The 21165-nt window shown below is 46.8% G+C and overlaps 1 protein-coding gene across 1 annotated transcript in view; it reads left to right on the top strand.

Moving 5' to 3' along the window:
* The window catches only part of PPEF2 (protein phosphatase with EF-hand domain 2), a 279426-nt gene extending 258463 nt beyond the window's left edge, over positions 1-20963 (top strand). The window contains exon 18 of the mRNA XM_078677865.1: positions 20580-20963. Within this exon, the coding sequence (XP_078533991.1) occupies positions 20580-20770 (191 nt within the window). The 3' untranslated portion in view covers positions 20771-20963. The remainder of the gene's footprint in view (positions 1-20579) is intronic.
* Positions 20964-21165: the final 202 nt, after the last annotated feature.

Raw genomic sequence — 21165 nt, 5'->3', positions numbered from 1 at the left:
CGCTGATAAAAATCAAAAGCGAAAATATAGAATCGATTGGATTCCTACCCAACAAAGAAGATAATTGTTGTGTCCTTAGTGGAAAGACACCAGGAGCCAGGTAGTATGTTCAAGACTTGTTTATTCAGTCTTCAGATCAGGTTACTGTGACGTGGGTAAGGGGACAGAGAGAGACCTGAGCTGTTTCTTTGTCAAAGAGGGTTTTATTTTTAGTAAAGGGCTCCGGTTACGGAATGTGAGTCTCTCTCGAGCAAAGTCAGAGTTAGCCATTGTGTATCCTGTTCTTGTCCGTCTCGGACGAAAGTCACATTGTTCTTCCTTTGGGGCGGGGCAGGTCGTCGTTGGGGCTCTTCTCCTCGTCTCTCGATATGGCTGGTGGAGAAAACAAAAAGAAAGGGACCGTTTTAGACTCACGGACTCCTTCGATACGCCCAGGGGGACCAGGGAGTGAGGGGTCACCGCTATGTACACTTGTGCCTTATGTACAGGAGGTGTCGGTTCGTAGGTGCGGAAAGGGTGCTCGGGGTAGGGAGGTAGAGTAGGAGAGAGGGGTTGGGATGAGGAACAGGACTAGTTTACACTATACACAAAGTGGCGGTGTCTATCTTTCACGGTGGTGCCACCCCACGCTTCCCAACCCAACAGGCAATCCGCTTTCGTACCTGTTGAAGCCACACTCCTCCCTCGGGAGTGTGGCACGGCGGATCACAGGATCGATGGCCTCCTGGCTCTGCTGGTCCGCTGCTTCGTCCCGTCTGCACTTCGCTCTCCTCACTCTTCGTCCACTCCAAAACTCCTCCGCTGCTCTCCTTGGTGTAATCACACGCCGTTTGGAGGACTTCCGGGGTTTTCACCACCGCCGAGAAACCTACGTCATACTGGGGTGTGTTCTCCTCCTCAGTGTACGCCGAATTAAAGGCGCCGCTGTCCTTTTCTTCTCCTTTGCTCTCGGTCCGGGGCTTCCACAGTTCACGATCGCCTGAGGGGAAGGAGTGGAGGGATCAGTGACCCACCATTGAACACCAGGGTCGTTTTCCTCCACCCGATGACCCTCCTGGTTACATTTCACGACCCCTGGTTTCTCCCGATTGTGAAAACAGTAAGTTCTGGACAGGTAGTCGGCATTGCCATGGTCTGCTCCTTTTCGGTGCTTCACTGTAAAGGAGAAGGGCTGTAAGAACAAGAACCACCTTAGGACTCTGGGGTTTTGGGATTTGTTCCTTTGCATCCATTGCAGGGGAGCGTGGTCGGTGTATAACACAAAGGAACTACCTTCCAGATAATACTTCAGTTTTTCGATCGCTCATCGGATGACATTCTCGTTCTAAAGTTGGGTAGTTCCGTTCTCTCGGGTGCAACTTCCTGCTAATAAAGAGAATCGGATGTTCTGTTCCGTCTTCTCCTTCTTGGGATAATACGTCTCCTAAGCCGGTATTCCATGCATCAGTAGCTAGGGTGAATGGTTTGTTGAAATTGGGGGGTATCAACACCGGACTGGAGGTTGTAGCTTGTTTAAGGAGACTGAAGGCTACTTTTGCTTCACTAGAAGGGTGTGCTAGTTGGGAAGGCTTCACATCTTTCTTTAATAAGTTTGTTAAGGGACTGGCTGCCTCTGAGAACCTATCAATGAATCTACGGTAATAGCCTATTAGACCCAAGAAGGCTCTTAATTCCCGTTTTGTTGCAGGGAAGGGGGTGTTCAGGATTGCTTTTATCTTTTCTTCTTGGGGGGCTATCATTCCTTTGCCTAGCATAAACCCTAGATATTTGACTTTAGGAAATGCGGCTCTTGATTTGTTTGCGTTAACGTGGAGTCCTGCTGCCTGTAGAGCTCTCAGTATCCTAGTTATGTGCTCTAAGTGCTGTTTCCAGGTTCTGCTAAAGATAACAATGTCGTCCAGGTATACTGAACAGTATTCTTTGTGTGGCTCTAGGACATCGTTCATTAGCCTTTGAAATGTTGCTGGGGCTCCGTGTAATCCGAACGGGAGGACGTTAAACTCGAACAGGCCTTCCTCAGTGGAAAAGTCTGTTTTTCCTTTATCCTCTTCTCTTAAGGGAACCTGCCAGTAGCCCTTCGTTAAGTCCAACGTTGTTATATAGCTAGCCTCCCCTATTCGTTCCACCAGCTCATCCACTCTGGGAATGGGGTAGGCGTCGAAGGCGGATATCGCATTCAATGCCCGGAAATCCATGCAGAATCTCGTTGAACCATCGGGTTTCGGCACCATCACTATAGGCGATGACCAGTTACTTCGCGATGGCCGTATCACTCCTAGTCTAAGCATGTCATTAACTCCTTTTCTTACGTCCTGTCTTCTAGATGCAGGAATGCGATACGCTTTCTGCTTGATGGTTTTGCCTGCTTCAGTATCTATTCGGTGTTCAGTTATGTGGGTCAGTCCGGGAGTGTCTGAAAACATGGGTGAGAACGGTATGAGGACTTCTAACAGCTCCGTTCTTTCCTCTTCACTTAAGACTGGATTTATGGGTAGGTGCTCTAAGGTGGACTGGGTTCCCACAGTTGGTAAGCCAAAGTGTGCAGATCGTGGTGGAGGCCCTATCCACTTTTTCAGCAGATTGATATGGTAGCTTTGTTGTCTGGAGGGGGAGACCTGTAGTTTATAGGTAGTCTTACCTATGGTCTCCACTATAGGATACGGGCCCATCCATTCACTCTTAAACTTTTGGGAGGAAGAGGGGAGGAGAACCAAGGCCCAATCGCCTTTTTCCAGTCTCCTCCTTTTCTTTGTCGTAATAGTGTTTCTGTTTTTGTTGGCTATGCTCAAGGTGTGAGTGAGTAAGCCAAGTCCTGTAACTTCCCCAGTTTCGACCTCAACTGTTGGGTATACTCAAGTATTGATATGTGTTCTGCCCCTTCTTCTTGCTCCCAGGCTTCCTTTGTTATCTTCATAAGGGAGCGTGGCTGTCTGCCATAGAGCATCTCAAAGGCGGAGCACCCCAGGCTACTCTGTACTTGGGCCCTGAGTACATATAGGGCTATGGGTAGTAGTCTATCCCAAACTTTATGTTCTACGGACAGCATTTTCTTTAAGGTGGCCTTCAATGATCTGTTATATCTCTCCACGAGACCGTCTGTTTGTGGGTGATATGCAGACGTTTTTATTTGGTGTAAATCTAGAAGCTTACACACCTCTTTCATCATTCGTGAGATGAACGGGGTCCCTTGATCGGTCAGGATCTCTTTGGGGAACCCTACCCTAGTGAACAGTTCCATCATCTTCTCTGCTATATTTTTAGTGGTGGGAGAACGCAGAGCAAATGCTTCTGGGAACCTGGTGTTGTAGTCTACCACTACCAAGGCATAAGTGTGTCCTCGTGAAGTGCGTGGTAGGGGGCCTATTAGATCCATCCCGACCCGTTCGAACGGATTCCCTATAATGGGTAGGGGGTTTAGGGGGACTGCGGGAGGCTTATAAGAACTTTTCTTTTGACATACCTCACATTGTTTACAGTATAGCTCAGCCTCTTTATAAATACCTGGCCAATAAAAATGTCTTGTTATATTCTGGGTGTTTTTTTCGGCTCCGGAGTGACCTGCAGTGAGGTGTGTGTGGGCGTAGTACAGTATCTGCTCTCCAAAATCTTTAGGCACCACGAGTTGGGGTGGATCATTAGCCTTTCCTTCTCTATATAAGAGGTCCTGTGTGATCGAGAAGCGGGGATAGGTCACAATTGACATTGACTGGGCCACATGGGCAGCTTCCCAAGCGTTCATGAGGGTTGCATCATTGGATTGGGCGAATTTAAAGCTCCTATCCAGGACCCATGGTTCAGTCGTTAACAGGGCTGAAGCTGGGGGGGGTTTGCCCTTATCGATCTTTGCTCTGAACATGGACATGAAGTCCGGGTTGTCCACCCCTATGATTAGGTCTTCTGGGAGCGTTTCTATTACTCCTACCCTCAATGGAACAAGGGGGTCGGCCTTCTGTGTCTAGGGTGATCCTGGCCACAGGATACGCATCGTATGTGTACCACGGCCTCCGGAAGGATCTGGGACGCCACCACTAAATTCTTTTGAACCACTGACTGGCGACACCCTGAATCTAACAATGCTTTGATACCCCTTCTATTCAGAGCGATACGTACATAAAAAGAGGGGCCCATCTCCGCGGTATACATGACGGCCTGGGGTATATACCCCACCTCCATCGGCTCCTCCTGTGGTTTTTTTCGGGGGCACAACCTGGCCATGTGCCCCCATTCTCCGCACTCGAAGCACTGCGGACCTTTCAGGGGCGGCATCTCCATTTTAGCCGGTCTAGGTTTCAAGTAGACAGGTTCGGTTTTTTTTCTTTCCGGTTTCATAGGTATCGAAGTTTTAGTGGTTTTATCAGTATCCCAAGGGAAGGAGCGAGGTTGTGCTCGTGAATATTTCAAGGCCATTTCGATTGCCTGGGTTGCCATCAGCTCAGAATGCTGCCCTAACCACCTTTGTGTCCCATAGGGTAAGGCCTCCATAAACTGTTCAAGGTAAATGCTGTTCATGATTTCTTCTTTGCGTCTTTGCTCTGGCCGTAACCACTTGTCGGCGGCCATTTTCCGTCTTAGGAACAGGGTTTTTGGGTTTTCTCCGGCTATTCCTTTTTCCTTACGGAAACGTATCCGATAAGCCTCGGTATCGAGTCCGAGGTGGTCTAGTATAACCTCCTTGATCTCTTTATATGGGGTGTTGCCTGCATGGTTTACCACCTGATAGGCCGCTTGGGCTTCGCCTGATAGTAAAGGGGCCAGGAAGAATGGCCATTTCTCTTCGGGCCACCCACAGGCCTGGGCGGCCCTCTCGAAGTTGGATAGGAAGGCATCCGGGTCTTCCCCTTGCATGTATTTCTGCAGCGAGACCCCCGATGAGTGAGGTACGTGTGGTCTCCTTTCTACGGTCCCGCCGCTGGGGGACTGCACGACTCTCTGTATGCCTTCCATTTGTGCACTGATGGTGTTTTTGAACATCTCTCGGTCGGCGTCCGCCGTCGTTATCTGATTCTGTATTGCCCATTCTAGCTTCTCTTGACCCTCAATCAGACGTTGAATGACTTGCTCCATCAGAGGTTGCTGGGGGGAACTTGGAGATCCCACTTCTGACACCACTTGTGACGTGGGTAAGGGGACAGAGGGAGACCTGAGCTGTTTCTTTGTCAAAGAGGGTTTTATTTTTAGTAAAGGGCTCCGGTTACGGAATGTGAGTCTCTCACGAGCTAAGTCAGAGTTAGCCGTTGTGTATCCTGTTCTTGTCCGTCTCAGCCGAAAGTCACGTTGTTCTTCCTTTGGGGCGGGGCAGGTCGTCCTTGGGGCTCTTCTCCTCGTCTCTCGATATGGCCGGCGGAGAAAACAAAAAGAAAGGGACCGTTTTAGACTCACGGACTCCTTCGATACGCCCAGGGGGACCAGGGAGTGAGGGGTCACCGCTATGTACACTCGTGCCTTATGTACAGGAGGTGTCGGTTCGGAGGTGCGGAAAGGGTGCTCTGGGGTAGGGAGGTAGAGTAGGAGAGAGGGGTTGGGATGAGGAACAGGACTAGTTTACACTATATACAAAGTGGCGGTGTCTATCTTTCACGGTGGTGCCACCCCACACTTCCCAACCCAACAGGTAATCCGCTTTCGTACCTGTTGAAGCCACACTCCTCCCTCGGGAGTGTGGCACGGCAGATCACAGGATCGATGGCCTCCTGGCTCTGCTGGTCCGCTGCTTCGTCCCGTCTGCACTTCGCTCTCCTCACTCTTCGTCCACTCCGTAACTCCTCCGCTGCTCTCCTCGGTGTAATCACACGCCGTTTGGAGGACTTCCGGGGTTTTCACCACCGCCGAGAAACCTACGTCATACTGGGGTGTATTCTCCTCCTCGGTGTACGCCGAATTAAAGGCACCGCTGTCATTTTCTTCTCCTTCGCTCTCGGTCCGGGGCTTCCACAGTTCACGATCGTCCTGAGGGGAAGGAGTGGAGGGATCAGTGACCCACCATTGAACGTCAGGGTCGTTTTCCTCCACCTGATGACCCTCTTGGTTACAGTTACATATTAGATGACTCCAGCCAGCCTAGTGTGGTACCTGCCCCACCAGGAACAGCCTCCCTAGCTGCTCAGCCCATCTCCAACTGCCACATCCACCCACTCAGTCACCCAGGCATTTCACGCATCACAGGCACACCAACATTCTAATACCAAGACACACTCTGGCTGAGCAGCTAGAGGCAGCAGGGCTAGAATACATGTTATATAATTATGTAGGATATAACATTACCACTTTTTCTTTAAACAAAAGAAAACTATTACATCATATTACAATTACATTACAGATCTCAAAGATGGAATCATAAAAGTAATAAAAATCAACAATAGCACAAATTTCAAATCTCTAGGATGCAATAAACGTAAGCATCAATGAAGATAGAATCATTAAAGAACAAATTTCTAATCTCAAGTATGCAGCGATGATAATAATACATCACAAGAGAACCATATACTGTAAAGGAAAGACGGTTAAGATAAAAACAATTTAATTGCAAAATCCCCCATCCCCCTTCATGAGAAGATAATAACAAATAGCAGAACGTTGAATTAAGTTCCATAAATTCTGTGACATGAAGCACTATGACCAAAAGGGTCGAAAGAACACACAACCCAAATGCCCAAAAGCATAACCAAAAATAGTGCTAAAGGTAAAATTACCTATGACTCAAACCCAAGAGTAGGGAAAACAAAACAAATGGGTCGTCACCCATATTACCAACCATAAAGGTACTGTGCACAACTGAGGCAGGGAGTAAATCCCACAACCAACCCCGTGTAGGAGTTCACCTAGGTACAAACTAATGGGAACTAACCAATGACCCAACCCCACGTGAAAGTTACATACTCCAGAGTAGGAGTAACACATTTTCCCATATGACTAATAAACCTGAAGTAGGAGTAACACATGTTCCCATAGGACTAATAAACCTGAAGTAAAATGGTAACTGACTAAAGATCGACCACATATGACTATCCCTCATGTAAGGTAACTGTGAAAACAACCACTGTTAACCTGTGGCATCACTACCTAAAAAGGTTGTACAAGAAACACCTTACACTCTAGATATTTATACTAGAATATTTGTACACCTTACAAAAAAACACACTAGTACACACCGGTGAGCGACCTCTCACCCGAGTTGTGATTATTATCACTTTCCTGTAGAAGAGAAAACAAAACAGCACAAACCAAAAAGCAAGACATTTCACTCACATAGCCGAGATATCACATTACAATAAAATTCCCACGACACATTGCGACCTGTAAATATAAATATTCAACATGGGACTTTGTACACCTTGTTACATATTAGATGACTCCAGCCAGCCTAGTGTGGTACCAGCCCCTGCAGGAGCAGCGTCCCTAGCTGCTCAGCCCATCTCCAACTGCCACATTCACCCACTCAGTCACCCAGGCATTCCACGCATCACAGGCACACCAACATTCTAATACCAAGACACACTCTGGCTGAGCAGCTAGAGGCAGCAGGGCTAGAATACATGTTATATAATTATGTAGGATATAACAATAATCAATAACTTACACTGGTGACATGGAACTCTACCAACCTAGTTGAACAAATCCTCCAGGAATACAAAATCTTTTCGAACTGGGGAATAAAAATCACTAGGCCATCTCAACCGTCTTATCCAAGCCCATTTACCTCTCCAGAAAAATCAGACTATCAATGGAACAAAACAAAAAATAGACAAGTATTTTCAATATTGAAAAATACTATCGGTATAAAAACTAGCCAAATACCAACACTTATTACTAAGCATCAATAAGAAATGGTGTTGGTGACAAACCAAAATCAGGGTTGGTTGACAACAGCCCTACATGGGATACCTCAGGCCTGACAGAATAAACCCCATTGTGTTTGGAAACAACCATTTGACTATAGGGAAATGATAAAAATATGCTCTTGGAACATAAACAGTATACAATGCAAGATTCAAAATGTGTATCTGACTGCTATGGCTGGTCATTTTGATAATATATTGCTTAAAGTAAAGTAAATATTGGTGACCCAGAGGGGGCCTAACAACATTCATAGCAATAGACCTAAAATTAGAAAGCGGACTAGTTGCTTCAAATAGTCACAACTTTCTAATAGTTAAACTACTTTACAATGATAAAAACAATACAAAATCACTGCTACTAATAAACATCTATATACACCCTGATGCTAGTACTAAGAAAATAATGCCCAGTCAGTAACCTTATAAACATCTTATTATACCAATTGAGCAAAGAAACACAACCTAAAATTATCATTTCAAATGACTTAAATATGAACCTGTTGTGGACATATACTAGAGAATAAATCATATTACAACAGGATTGACTATGGGCTATGGGCTATCAATAAACAGCCACTAATTCAAGAATCTAATGGGTCAGGAGATACAGTTGGTAATAACTTAGTAAAAGACGTGGAAGCTCTTAGTCTAAGGCTCCTAAATGGGCCATTTCTACAAAATACACCTCCAGCATGGACCTACATCGCCGCTCTTTGCAGGAACTTTCCTGTTAGAGCTATCAAAATGGGCAACAGTGAAGCAGATGATTCCACAAAATCAATCAGGCTTTATGCAAGGGCAAGGCACAGCAGCTAACATTGTAGCACTTTCAATAATAATTGACAAATATGAATCGTGGAAACAACCGTTATATTTATGCTTTGTGGATTTCAAATCTGCCTTTAACTGTGTGCATCAGAAATCCTTTGAGAAATTTTGGGGAAACAAGATAAACCAGCTTGCCTCTTAAAAGCACTTCAATTACTGTATTCCAACACTGGGATCAGAGTTCGAATAGGTGATGGTTCACTTTTATCAAGTAAAACTGATACCTCTCTAGGATTAAAACAAGGGTGTGTTCTTGAGCCCTATCTATTTAACTTGTTCTTATCGGATTTAACATACACATCGACAATGAGAACGCTCATACACCAAGAAATTAGCAGAAAGTCATAGATCAAATATACTATATGCTGATGAAGTCATTTTATTAAGCCAAACAAAGATAGGATTACAAAGTCTTATAAATAGAATATCAAAATACTCCTTGGTAAATGACATGGTAAAAAACGGGGGTAAAACAAAAGTAATGGAAGTCAATAACAAGATAAAGAAAAAATATAAACATAAATGGTATATGCAAAACCATCAACTAGAGCAACTGAAGACCTACCAGTACCCGGGGGTGTTATTTCATAAGGGCTCATTCCGGCAACATAAGATGTACTTGCTAAGGAGAAGCAAGACCTTACTTATTGCATTTCGTACTTTGAAGAGGTCCCTGAGAGGTCCTAGCTATCTCCCTCCGCTAAAGGTAATAAATGCTAAATTGTTGCCTAGCATCACTTATGGCAGTGATGCACTTTGCAGTAAGGGCTCTATCACCTTAACTAATGTTATTACTAAAACATCCAAGCTTCTTATCCGGCTTCCCTGTAAATGCATCACCAGCCCAAATTAGATTAGAATTTGAGGTGTCCAATCAGCTCATTTTAACGAAGGACCAATATATAAAAGTATGGAAAAGAATAAAAAATAATACTTCCAACCCAATGTGTCAACCACTCTGCACTAAATACATTGAAATCAAAACAAGCAGTTTGGGAAATACTTACAGTGTTAGATAAGTTCTCAGCACATTCAATCTGGGTCAGGTCTAAAACACCTGGGTCTTTCATAAACCTTATTAACAGAATAACAAAACAAACCTCGATGTTGAAGGACAAATACTCCTTCTCAAAAAGAACGCTCACATGGATAATTCTAAATGAGTATAAAACTCCCAAATCACAGTTTTACCGAGAAACTACTTGGTCTACAAGACTAAAAAAACACATTTATTAAAGCACGATTTGGCCTTCTTCCAGGACCAACTCATGCAATGCCATGGTTGCCCACATCAAACCACATGTCCTGTTGACTATGCAAAAATGGAGAAGAAAACATCACCCATTTAGTCTGTTTATGCCTCGCTATTAAAGAAATATTTGAATTGTCAAGGAATTCGATCCTTCAGCTCTGATAACGAGTTTTAAACCAACAGATATACAGCCTGATTCATGAAGCTAAATTGCGGGCGCAATAGCTGCGAAAATGCCATTGCGCCCGCAATTACCCAAATCGGCATTCATGAAGAAAATAACCAAAGCGCAAAACAAAGATTGCGAATTCGCTAATAAATTCTCAGATTCCCAGTAGGTTAGCGCCAAAGCACGGAATTAGAGAATAAATTTAGCGAATTCGCAATACTAGCGCAATCGGAATTCATGAAAATTCTCTAATAGCGAAAAACCTCAAAATCTCCATTAGCGCCGCGCAAATTAAGGACAACCCAAAGCAGGTGGTAACCATAAAAGTGATTAGCGAAAATTCTGAAAAACAGTTGGCCAATCAGGAACAGGGACAGGGCTGACCAAACACACATAAGGAGACACAGCAGCAGCAGTTGGTGTCTCACAATGCCAGGAATGTACATGGTGGTCAGGCGGCGAAGGCTACAGCGAGCAGCACGGAGGAGACGCAGAATACAGGAGAGGATATTCCGCCAGCGGATCACCCTGCTGGGACAAACCAGGGAGCAGATCTATGCGAAGTACCGGTTGAATGGGGCCATGATAATCCAACTCATACACGACCTTCACCCCCTGATGCAGCACCCAACAAGGCGGACCAATGCAGTGCCTACACATGTACAGGTATTGTGTAGCCTGCACCTCCTGGCCTCTGGTAGCTTCCAGGGGATAGTAGCCGCAGCAGGGGGGATATCCCAGCCCACCATGTCACGCTGCCTCCGGAGTTTTGTTGACGCAATGCTCACCCAGCTACACCGACACATCAGATTCCCCACCAGCCAACAGGAACTGGACTTGACAAAGTTAAACTTCTACAATGTGGCCCATTTCCCATCTGTGATAGGATGCATAGACTGCACCCACATTGCCATCTGCCCCCCAGCTGCGACGGAGTACATGTACAGGAATCGGAAGTCATACCACTCCCTCAAGATACAGATGGTCTGCAATGCCAAGACTATCATAACTGACATCGTGGCCCAGTACCCAGGGAGTACCCATGACTCTTTTATATTCCGGCACAGCGGCCTCCACACACGACTGGCCAGGGGAGAATTTGGGGAAGGACACCTACTTGGTAAGTACACATTGTCAACAATTACACATTGCAATGATGTAGCTGCGCAGCACAGGCACTCACCCTCTGCCCCTCACATGCAGGTGACAGCGGCTACGCCCTCCGGGAATACCTCCTCACCCCATACCTCAACCCGGCTACACCACAGCAACGGCGGTACAATGTTTCTCACATACGGACAAGGAATTGTATAGAACGGACCTTCGGCCTACTCAAGAGCCGGTTCCGCATACTGCACAAGACAGGTGGGGCCATGTACTACAGTCCTGATGTGTGCTGCCGCATTGTGGCTGTCTGCGCAATGTTACACAACATTGCAACCAAGCGCCGGATACCAGTCGAGATCTCTGGCAGTGAGTCTGAAGGGGACGACCGTCCGCCAGCACATGTGCGGCATGCACGCGGGGAGAACCCTGCTGAAGGACACAGACGGCGCAACCACATCACTATGAACAGTTTCTGAAGGCCACAATCCACACACCCAACATTCACTCCTGCATGGCAATGTAAAAAATGACAGGAGGCCCATGTATGTTGCATGAATAAATATTATTGTTAAATCCACAATAATAACGTAAAGTCTACATTCATAATTTTGCAGCAGTATTGCGCCATACTGCTCCTAACTAGCCACTGGACATGCTTGTATCATCAGCATTAACTAGGCAACTTGCAAGTAACTCAATTGCGCCTCCGCCGCGCAGCCCCCAAACGACGCTCTGGCTCTTCCTCTGGGACGGCACGTGTCCCTGCAGTGGGCCTGGTGCTGCGGCGTAACACGCCAACCATTGAGGCAGACAAGCTGCTGACACTGGAGGCGCACTCACTGGTGTCGTCCCTCCCCACATTGCCTTCACCAGTAGGATGGAGTGCCAGTACGGCAGTGGTGACCTGCTCCAGCACCCGTCCAATATCCTCGACACATTGTATCAGCTGCTGCTGCTGCGCCAGGCACCGTCGTGATAGCTGGGAGGTGGCATTCCCCATTATGTAGTTCGAGCGGGTGTAGGCTGTCAGGCGCGTTAGGAGCTGCCGGTGGCGTCGGCGGGCGGAGTTGCGCTGCGATATAACTGCAGCAGTGTTGGCCTCCATGGCTGCCGCCATGCGCTCAATCCTACCACCCACATTGGCCACATTGCGGGCAATTTTATGTAGTTGCAGCTGGATGGCCCCTTGCCGTCGTGCCTGCTGTTGGTGAATGCGTAGCATCCGGCGCTCAGTGCTCATGCCTGGCATGCGCACAGCCATCCCCCTCCTGCCGCTGTGTGATGTGTCATGGTGGGAAGCCCTGACATGGCTGCTCTGCTGGCTGTCCACAGTGGGTGTGTGCACAGTCACCGCAGTTGATGCACCAGGAGTAGATGGTGCCACGGGTGGTGGAGTTGTGCTTGGCAAAGGTGCAGCACCTGATGGTGCTGAAGCTGTTGGTCTGGCCCTGCCTGCAGGGTTGGGTGCTGCGCCGGATGGTGCTGGCGCTGTTGGTCTGGCCCTGCCTGCAGGGTTAGGTGCTGCGCCGGATGGTGCTGGCGCTGTTGGTCTGGCCCTGCCTGCAGGGTTAGGTGCTGCGCCGGATGGTGCTGGCGCTGTTTGTCTCGCCCTGGCTGCAGGGTTAGGTGCAGCGCCGGATGGTGCTGGCGCTGTTGGTCTGGCCCTGGCTGCAGGGATTGGTGCTGCCAATGATGGTGCTGGACCTGTTGGTGTTGGCCTGGCTGCGGTGTGTGGGGCTACGCCTGATGGTGCAGGAGGTGTTGGTGTTGGCACCTCCTCCGCATCCTCTTCTGACTCATCGATCCGCAGCATGTCGCTGTCGCTGCTGTAGTCGCCGCCACCTGTGAGGGGAATTGGACTTACATTAATGCCATGTATCTGTCACACGTACAGCTTAGCGATAGCTTATTTTGGGTTACGTGTGGCTGCTTTGGGGTTCTTTTACATTATGGGCAGTCTACATGTCCGACATTGCTTGTGGCCATGATCTCATGTGCATTGTTTGTATGACTTGGAATGCATATGGGAGGCTATAGGGCCATGGCCATTGGTAGGGGACAGGGTCGCAGTCGCATGCCACTTACCTTGGCTGTCTTGGCTGGGTCGGGATGAGTCCAGGTTGGTGACACCTATGCATGCCTCTGTCTCGAGGGTGTCCTCCACGCGGTCCTCCATGGGGGTATTGGGAGGGACAGTAGGGTCTCCGCCCCCAGTACCAGATGTCTCGCCCAGCCTCTCTGCCACCCTTTCCTTGGCACGACCTCGGAGGTCGTACCACCTCTTCTTTAATTCGTCCAGTGACCTGTGTGTCACGCCCACAGCGTTCACTTTGGCAGAAATTGCTAGCCAGATGCGACGTCTCTCCATCTCTGGCACCCTCCGGGAGTCCTTTCCGAAGAGTTTTGCGTGGTTTTCAACCACTCCCTCGATGAGGTGCTCCAACTCCGGCTCGGTAAACTTGAGCTTTCTCTTGCGCCCGGTGTCACTGGGCCCTGGTGCAGTCTCCTCTGTCATTGCTACTGTCGCTGATCGGTGACTAGCGCTACTTTGGAGGTGTCCCGGTAGGAGCTCTCTGTTTCGCTGCAGACTCGCGGTCGGCCTCGCAGTTCACAATGGGTGTGGCAACTGCCTGCTTCCTGGTTGCGACGTCATCACGGCGCTCGTAAAGCGACTTCCCGTTGGTGAGTTCTCGCTACTGGCGAGATGTCGCTAATGTGGATTTGCGTGGCGCTAAATAGAGACGGAATATCTGGGTTTTTGCGACTTTTTCGGCGATTTCATTTTCTCGCTATCGATTTTAGCGCCCGTGTGCGAATCGCTTTGATTACTCGCTATCTATGATGAATTCCGATCTGCGCCTTTCCATTTGCGAATCGCTGTGAATCGCTATTTGAGAGTCGCTGTTTCTTTTCTTCATGAATCAGGCTGATAGTCCTGAACTCCAATTTTGCGAACATTTCTATACTGGTAAAAAGGAAACTAGACTCTTGCCTAGAACTGACTATAGCCAACTTAGTGGTCTAAATTGGGAGAACTACTATTGAAATTAAATATGCATAACACTTAATTTGCACAGCATGATTTGCACTAAGAAAAGATATGCATTTTTTGAAATCTGTAATGGTGAGACGGAAATTAGGCTCTGTAACCGGATTTCAGTATAAATATTAATCTGACTACCTAAAGGTATTTTAATGAGGATCCTTGTATTTGTAAGAAGGACAAACCATATTTGCCTGATGTATTGTTTTTATTATGTGTGAACGTTTCCTGTTTATGTTACAGTATGATTTGTAGACTTGCAATAAGGACAAATCATAGGTGCCCAATGTATTGTTTTTATTATGCATGAAATTTTTATTATTTTATATTGTAGGATTTTAATTAATTAAACAATAAACATTATTTACTTACTTAGTAAAATAATGTGATCTAGTTATGTCACAAATCCTTATGCTGAAGAAAATCAAGCAAAAGCAAGGGGTTAAGCAGTGTAAAATACACATCTTACATAGTTGAACCCCTGTGCTGCTGTCTAAGTTAAGGAACTTGTACTAGAGAATGTCCACCAGTAAGAATTGTAGGCTAGACAGTGCACCGCAATGGGAGGCGCTACATGAGGCAGAACAGCAAGATTTTGCCCAAACGGTGCCAATGAAATCATCGGCTGGTGAACCTTAATAAAGCTGGTGCTGCGCTTTTCTTCACCCACACAGCACTCAGTCACAGTGCTCCCTTGCGAGAACGACAGTAAATCGGAGTCTAGGAGTCCAAACCTAACTGATATAACTGCACTAAGTATTCTAACAGTATCCAATAATTAAGGAACCAGCCAAAGATCCTGAGCCCCTCTGCATACAGAGGGCTTCATGAACACAGGTTTACAGAAGGTGATTTCCCAGAGGGTGGCAAAGCAGGCTGTCCATAAAAGATTCAAGCATCACTGTTCCTGGTGAGTACAACAGGATACCAGTGTTCTCAATTTTGGGGCAAGTCATTAGAGCAAAATATTAAGCTAAAGGTAAGAACATCTTGCATCTCCTGCTAATAGGCCATGCTTCCTCACATACACAGTCAGGGAAACCTTATTTTTTTGTCCAGTTTGTGAGCTATACCTACTACCTTTGCTGAAGTATGGTGCAGTTGAAGCCCAATCTGAGCTCCCTGTACCATCAAACTCTTAGTAAGGTCTCTGAGAGAATAAAAACACCCTTTGCCTCACTTCAAAACAAACATAAAGGTTATTCTGTACAGCCCAGGAGACAGTTTGCTAAGGAGTGCAGAAATTGTTCAAACATCTGTTAGCAGGTACTGCCAGGAGTGCCATCATTCTTCACAGCTGTGTTCTTATTACCTTGCCCGCTGCCCAGAAAGACACTGAAATCTCTGGTACCGACAGAGCTCATAGGATGGCTGTCATCGTGAGATAATTAGACTTATGCCCAGTAGAAACATTTTTCCAAGTAATTCCTCTCTTGCAGCATTTCAGAGAAAATTGCTGATAAGCTCATCTAAATGTCATCTTAATCACTAACGCCCAAGTCTAGTCACATGGGAGAAGTGTGTTGTAGGCTGACAGCTGCAGTGTAACACTGTATGACATATAACCATATTTCTGAACCTTGGGCAATAAGTCTTTCTTCATTAAAAAAAGGCAGTGAGGGAATGCTTGATCAAATGTTAGCCAAAGGTAAATAATTCAGTCGTTCTCCAATAGGAAAGTCCATCCTAAACTTCCAGGGAAAGTCTACTCCTGATGGGAACACAAGAAACCCCAAACCAGTTTAGTTTATTTATGCCTCATCAGTGAGATATACCATGATTCCTATGACACAATGAGCACAGGGCCACGGCCCACATGTGGCATACCTGCTATACTTAGGACGTTACACAGAAGAAACAAAAACGTGATGGGTGGAATGCTTCCATTAATTTCAGCCACTGGTAATTACTCGCCCAAATTCCGGTCCGTCATTTTCTGCTCTCTATACCAATCTAGATAAAGACATCATGCATTCAGGTCAGGATTGGTCCGGTTTCTGAAGGAAGAGTCCACCCTTAACTGTCAGACCAGATTTCTTCCTGATGGGAACACAAGAAACATCAGACCTGATTTGACTTATGTATGCGTAATTAGTAAGTTATAGCTTCCCTACTGTGAGACCCGCATTTGGGAATGCATGTGTCACTTAAGATTTTGTACTGAGAAAAATAAAAATGTGATGGGTGGAATGCTTTAACTAATTTCAGCTACAAGTAATTAGTCGCGAGCATTGTTTTTTCCCAATCTGTTACTTGACCAGCCTATCAAAGATCTGACAAATATATGTCCAGAGTAGTTTTTACTAATATGAACGCTGTGGCTTAACATTATGCCTGTGGTAGAAATGGGGTTTCTAATCGGCTAGGGTATGCACCTAAGTCAGGCAAAACCCACCACCATTGCAGGGCAACCCAGAGGACTTCCCGTGCTGGGAATCCTCGCTCTCCTTGTGCAGTTTGGCCAAGTAGCAGAGCCCCAGCTGCGCCGAAACTAATGGTGATGGCAGGACCATAGAAAGAGAGGGAGAGCGCTTCTGCAGTTGTAGCTCTCCCCTCCTGTGGCTCAGCTACCAAACTAAAGAAATGCAGCTCATGCGCTGCATGGAGACCCGAAGCGCCCTTTTCATACTTCAGGGCAGGGAGGCAGAATTTACAGCGCTCACCTCAAGCTGCTTTCCAAAGATAGGAGGTAAATAGCACAGTGCTAATCATGCATTGTTACCTCTCATACAGGGCAAGCCAAAAGGCCCTGAGAGATCACTGGGGCAGAGGAACAAGGCCCAGGCAGGCCAGCACGCAGGGTTCCCTAGCATAGGGGCAGGCTTCTCAGCCACCCAGCAGGCAGCAGGTAGTCCCAGATAGCAGTACCTCCTGGCACACAGCTATCCTCTGGCAGTCCACGCAGTATATTCCCTTCCAGTTCACCAAACATGGGGTCACAGCCCCAGTACTTATAGTCCAAATGTCTTTGTTCTCCCCTGGCACAGGGCTCTGAGCCCAGTCCAAACCAGGGATGGGCCCCTTTAAAATACATTTACAAGGGCACAACACCCCCCATTCAAGGCAGGTACAGCCCTATTCAGGTGCAGGTGCCTCTCCTCCCACCACTCCAAATGCAGATCAGGCCTATTCAGCCTAGCGCTGAGTCACCCAGGCACGGAAGGACACACCTCAACCCCACAGGGACTTTCTGGAGTCAATGCACATCCCCTCTCCCCTGTCAGCCAGAACCAGACGGTCAATACACATCAGGCAAGGCACAAAGACACATAGCACACAGAAATGCCCACTTCTAAAAGTGGCATTTCTAAAATAGTAATAATAAATCTGCTTTCACCAATAAGCAGGATGTATCACTACTATTACAAACATACCATACATGGTTACGCTACCCCTCTCGGGTCAGGAATTACCACTGAAGTACATATCAGGGATACCCAATGCATCCCTATGAGAGGGCAGCCTCACAGCAGTGAGAAACCAAAGAGGCTGTTTGTCACTACCAGGACATGCCACCCAGTTAAGGCACACGTCCTACCTTTTACCTACACCGTACCCTGCCCATAGGGCTAGCTAGGGCCTACCTTAGGGGTGACTCCTATGTAGTAAAAGGGGAGTTGCAGACATGGCAACAACTTTATATGCCAGGTCACAGTGACAGTAAACTGTGCGCGCAGGCCCGGCAGTGGCAGAGGCCTGGGACAGGTTTGAAAGGCTACTTTGGAGGGTGGCGCAAGCAGCACTGCAACTCCACCATTAGCATTGAATTTACTGGCCCTGGGTATATGGAATACCACTATACAAGGGACTGATAGGTAAAATAAATATGCCAAACAGGTGTAGACCAATCTTACCAAGTTTACCATAGAGCGGACATGCACTTTAGCACTGATCAGTAGTGATAAAGTGCACAGAGTCATAATACCACCAACAACAGGTCAGAAAATACAGGAGGTAGGCAAAAAGTTCAGGGATGACCCAGCAAAAAGGGCCAAGTCCAACACCTAGTTATTATTATATGACTATTGGATAACTGAAGTGTCAGTCTAATGTACTGACTTCGTTTCAAAACAGCCTAACACTACCAGGAACTTCACTTTTAGTGTACAGAATTCCATTTTTCACAGAACAAACAGAGGCGAAGTCCTGTTTAGCAGCTCAGTGGAAAAACCATGAGCTTAGGAACTTTCAACAGCAGTAAACAGGTGTCAACAGAGGTGGTTAGGAGTCAGAAAGGACCCTATTACTACTCAAAAAGTAGTGAGAAATAGCTTGGGAATATTTAGTGGCATATTTATGAGAGCTTTGCGTCATGCTTCCCCTATGCAGAATGGTACATGCACGGCGCAAACGTCTCAGCCATATTTTTGAAGCCATGCAAAGCCACTTTGCGTGGCTTTGAATGGCTGCAAAAATACGGAGTTATGCAACACAGCACAAATTGCTGTGTTGCATTACTCTGAGCAAGGTAGGCGTTCCATGGGCATTGCGGTGGGTGATCCCATACAAATCCTATGGTTTCTTAGGCATTCCCAGATTTGCCAACCCTGGTAAACCTGGGAATGCGCCAGAAAGATATGCTTTCCCAGGTGAGGTGAAACAGGGAGAAATATCTTTATTTCTCCTCGTTTTTTTCATCTTTCCACATAGAAAGAGGAAAACACCTCTATGTCCGGCACAAAGACAATACTGCCTACAACACAGGCACCCTTGCACCAAGGCACCCTTGCGCCATGGGGCAAGGGTGCCTACCAGTTCGTAATTTCAGCCAGTGGTTTCCGGTGCTTGGCACTGGCACTTAATCGTCAACACCAGCGCTAATAGTGTGAACTCGACCCAAAGGCATTGGAGCGCTTTTCATGAGCACCTCTTAAGGACACATTCATTTTATGGTAGGCATGGGGAGATTCAGGAGCTACTTTACAAGCCCCTTACGCCACCTTGTGCCGCCGTTGTGTTACTTTGTGTGATGCAACAGCGGCGCTTCATTTGATCCATATTTACATCGATGCAGATGCGTCACTTTTTGGGGGGGTTTCACAATTTTTCCTGTATCGGAATCGGCTGTGCCACATTTGTTTCTAATTTATGCAAAGTAGGCGTTCCATCTGAAACACTTCCTGTAAAACTGACACAGTGATATTTACCACATTATCAGTTTTTGGCGCTTTGGGCCGCTGCAATGCCAATGCGTCACTATCCCTACGCCTGCTAAACCTAGGCGTTGAGATGACTCATTGGCTGTGGCCATGGGACCACACCAGCTGTAGTGACTCGACTTTAATCTGCAATCAAGTCACAAGGTAAGTGGGCCACAGAAGGTAGGTGGTATGTGCACATAATATCACATTTTGTGACATTACGTGCTGACGTCACACATACAAGTGGGCACTATGCCCACTAGTATGCGTCACATTCAGGACCAATATGTTAGAGCGCAAGGTAACTTTGCCACCTTTTTATGCTCAAACACATTGGTCCCCATACAGTAGGCTACTCGCGACAGATTAAACTGACGCGGCCTCACTTTTCTGATGCATTGCTGTTGTTGCGTCCGTTTCTGAGCACCATGGAGCACCGTATCATAAATACCACGCATCCATGGTGTTGTAAGCTATTTTGAAGCAGGCGCAAGCAAACTGACGGATCTCTGCTTTATTGCAGTGATGCATCAGTTTCTTGTAAATTAGCCTCTTAGTGAATTGCCTAGAATCACAGGATGTTGAGCCTACGCCGAGACTCAGACCTGGTTCCCCAGCTCCAAAATCAGTAACTCTGGCCATTACACCACATCCTCTCCCCACTTGTAGGGTTTCATGGTTTGTAGTAGGTTCTGTTATAGGCGCAGCTAATAGGAGCAATGGATTGGTGGAAGATGTCTCCTGACGAGTGCCCAGGCACTTATTTTTCCACAAACTAACCACTGGTGCCTACGTTGGTGCTAGGCTGCGGAAACGACTCCAGCGCTGGGGAAAGGACAGTAATGCGCCATATTGGATAAATAGAGCACATTCCTGCCCTTTCCCAATGACGCAGGGCAGCGCAGCAAGGTAACTTGCTGCGCTGCATTGCGCCAATATTCCTGTAAATATGTCCAGATTTTTTTTTTTTTAAATAAAGCATTGCTCCATTTTTTTGAAGCACTTGACAATGATGTCCCTTTTTTGGGGGAAAAGGGGAACTCTCAATCATACCAGTTGTACACATTTGTATAAAGAATCCTGAGAAGGATTTTTTGCGATCCCCAGTTAAACAATGACCAGAAGTGTGGTGATGGCCTTCGATACCTCTAAAACATGGTTCAGATCAATTCTGTGTCTCACTCTTTGAAATGCTTTTCTGCAGGTCTGATTTCGTTTGATGAATTCCGCCACACTTGGAAACTGCTGAGCTCCCATCTGAACATTGAGATCAGTGACAGCGCCATCAGTAACCTGGCCCGCAGCATTGACTTCAACAAAGATGGGAACATCGACATCAATGAGTTCCTGGAGGCCTTCCGCCTGGCCGGCCAACCTCACAATGGGGACCAGTAACCTGCTATCGGTCTCACCTGACCTCCATGAGTTGTCACAGAGAGGAAATGATAGAAATACTTTGGGAACTCTCCAGCCTCATCCTTTTATATGCCAGTCATCTGTTGCCCTTGCTGCATCAGGGACTTCCCAAGCAGTGCCTGAATTGTACCTGTGCCGACGAGGAAGTTCAGAACCATGGATAAAGTCCTATCCATTGGGATGTACAATAATCTTACCATCAGCTGCTTATGATGAAAACGACTGCATTGAGGATGGGCAGGACAGAACTGATGGTTTGATGGTTTGTGTCATCAAAACGTGTATCTTTTTATCTGTCTGATTTAAGAACATCATCTTCAGCAAACTAAGACAGCTTCAAGGCCCACGCCCAGGCCGGACTTTTATGAATACCA

The sequence above is a fragment of the Lissotriton helveticus genome, chromosome 2_1 (genome assembly GCF_964261635.1).
Source record: "Lissotriton helveticus chromosome 2_1, aLisHel1.1, whole genome shotgun sequence".
Lineage (NCBI taxonomy): Eukaryota > Metazoa > Chordata > Amphibia > Caudata > Salamandridae > Lissotriton > Lissotriton helveticus.
This window is presented reverse-complemented; position numbering and strand designations above follow the sequence as displayed.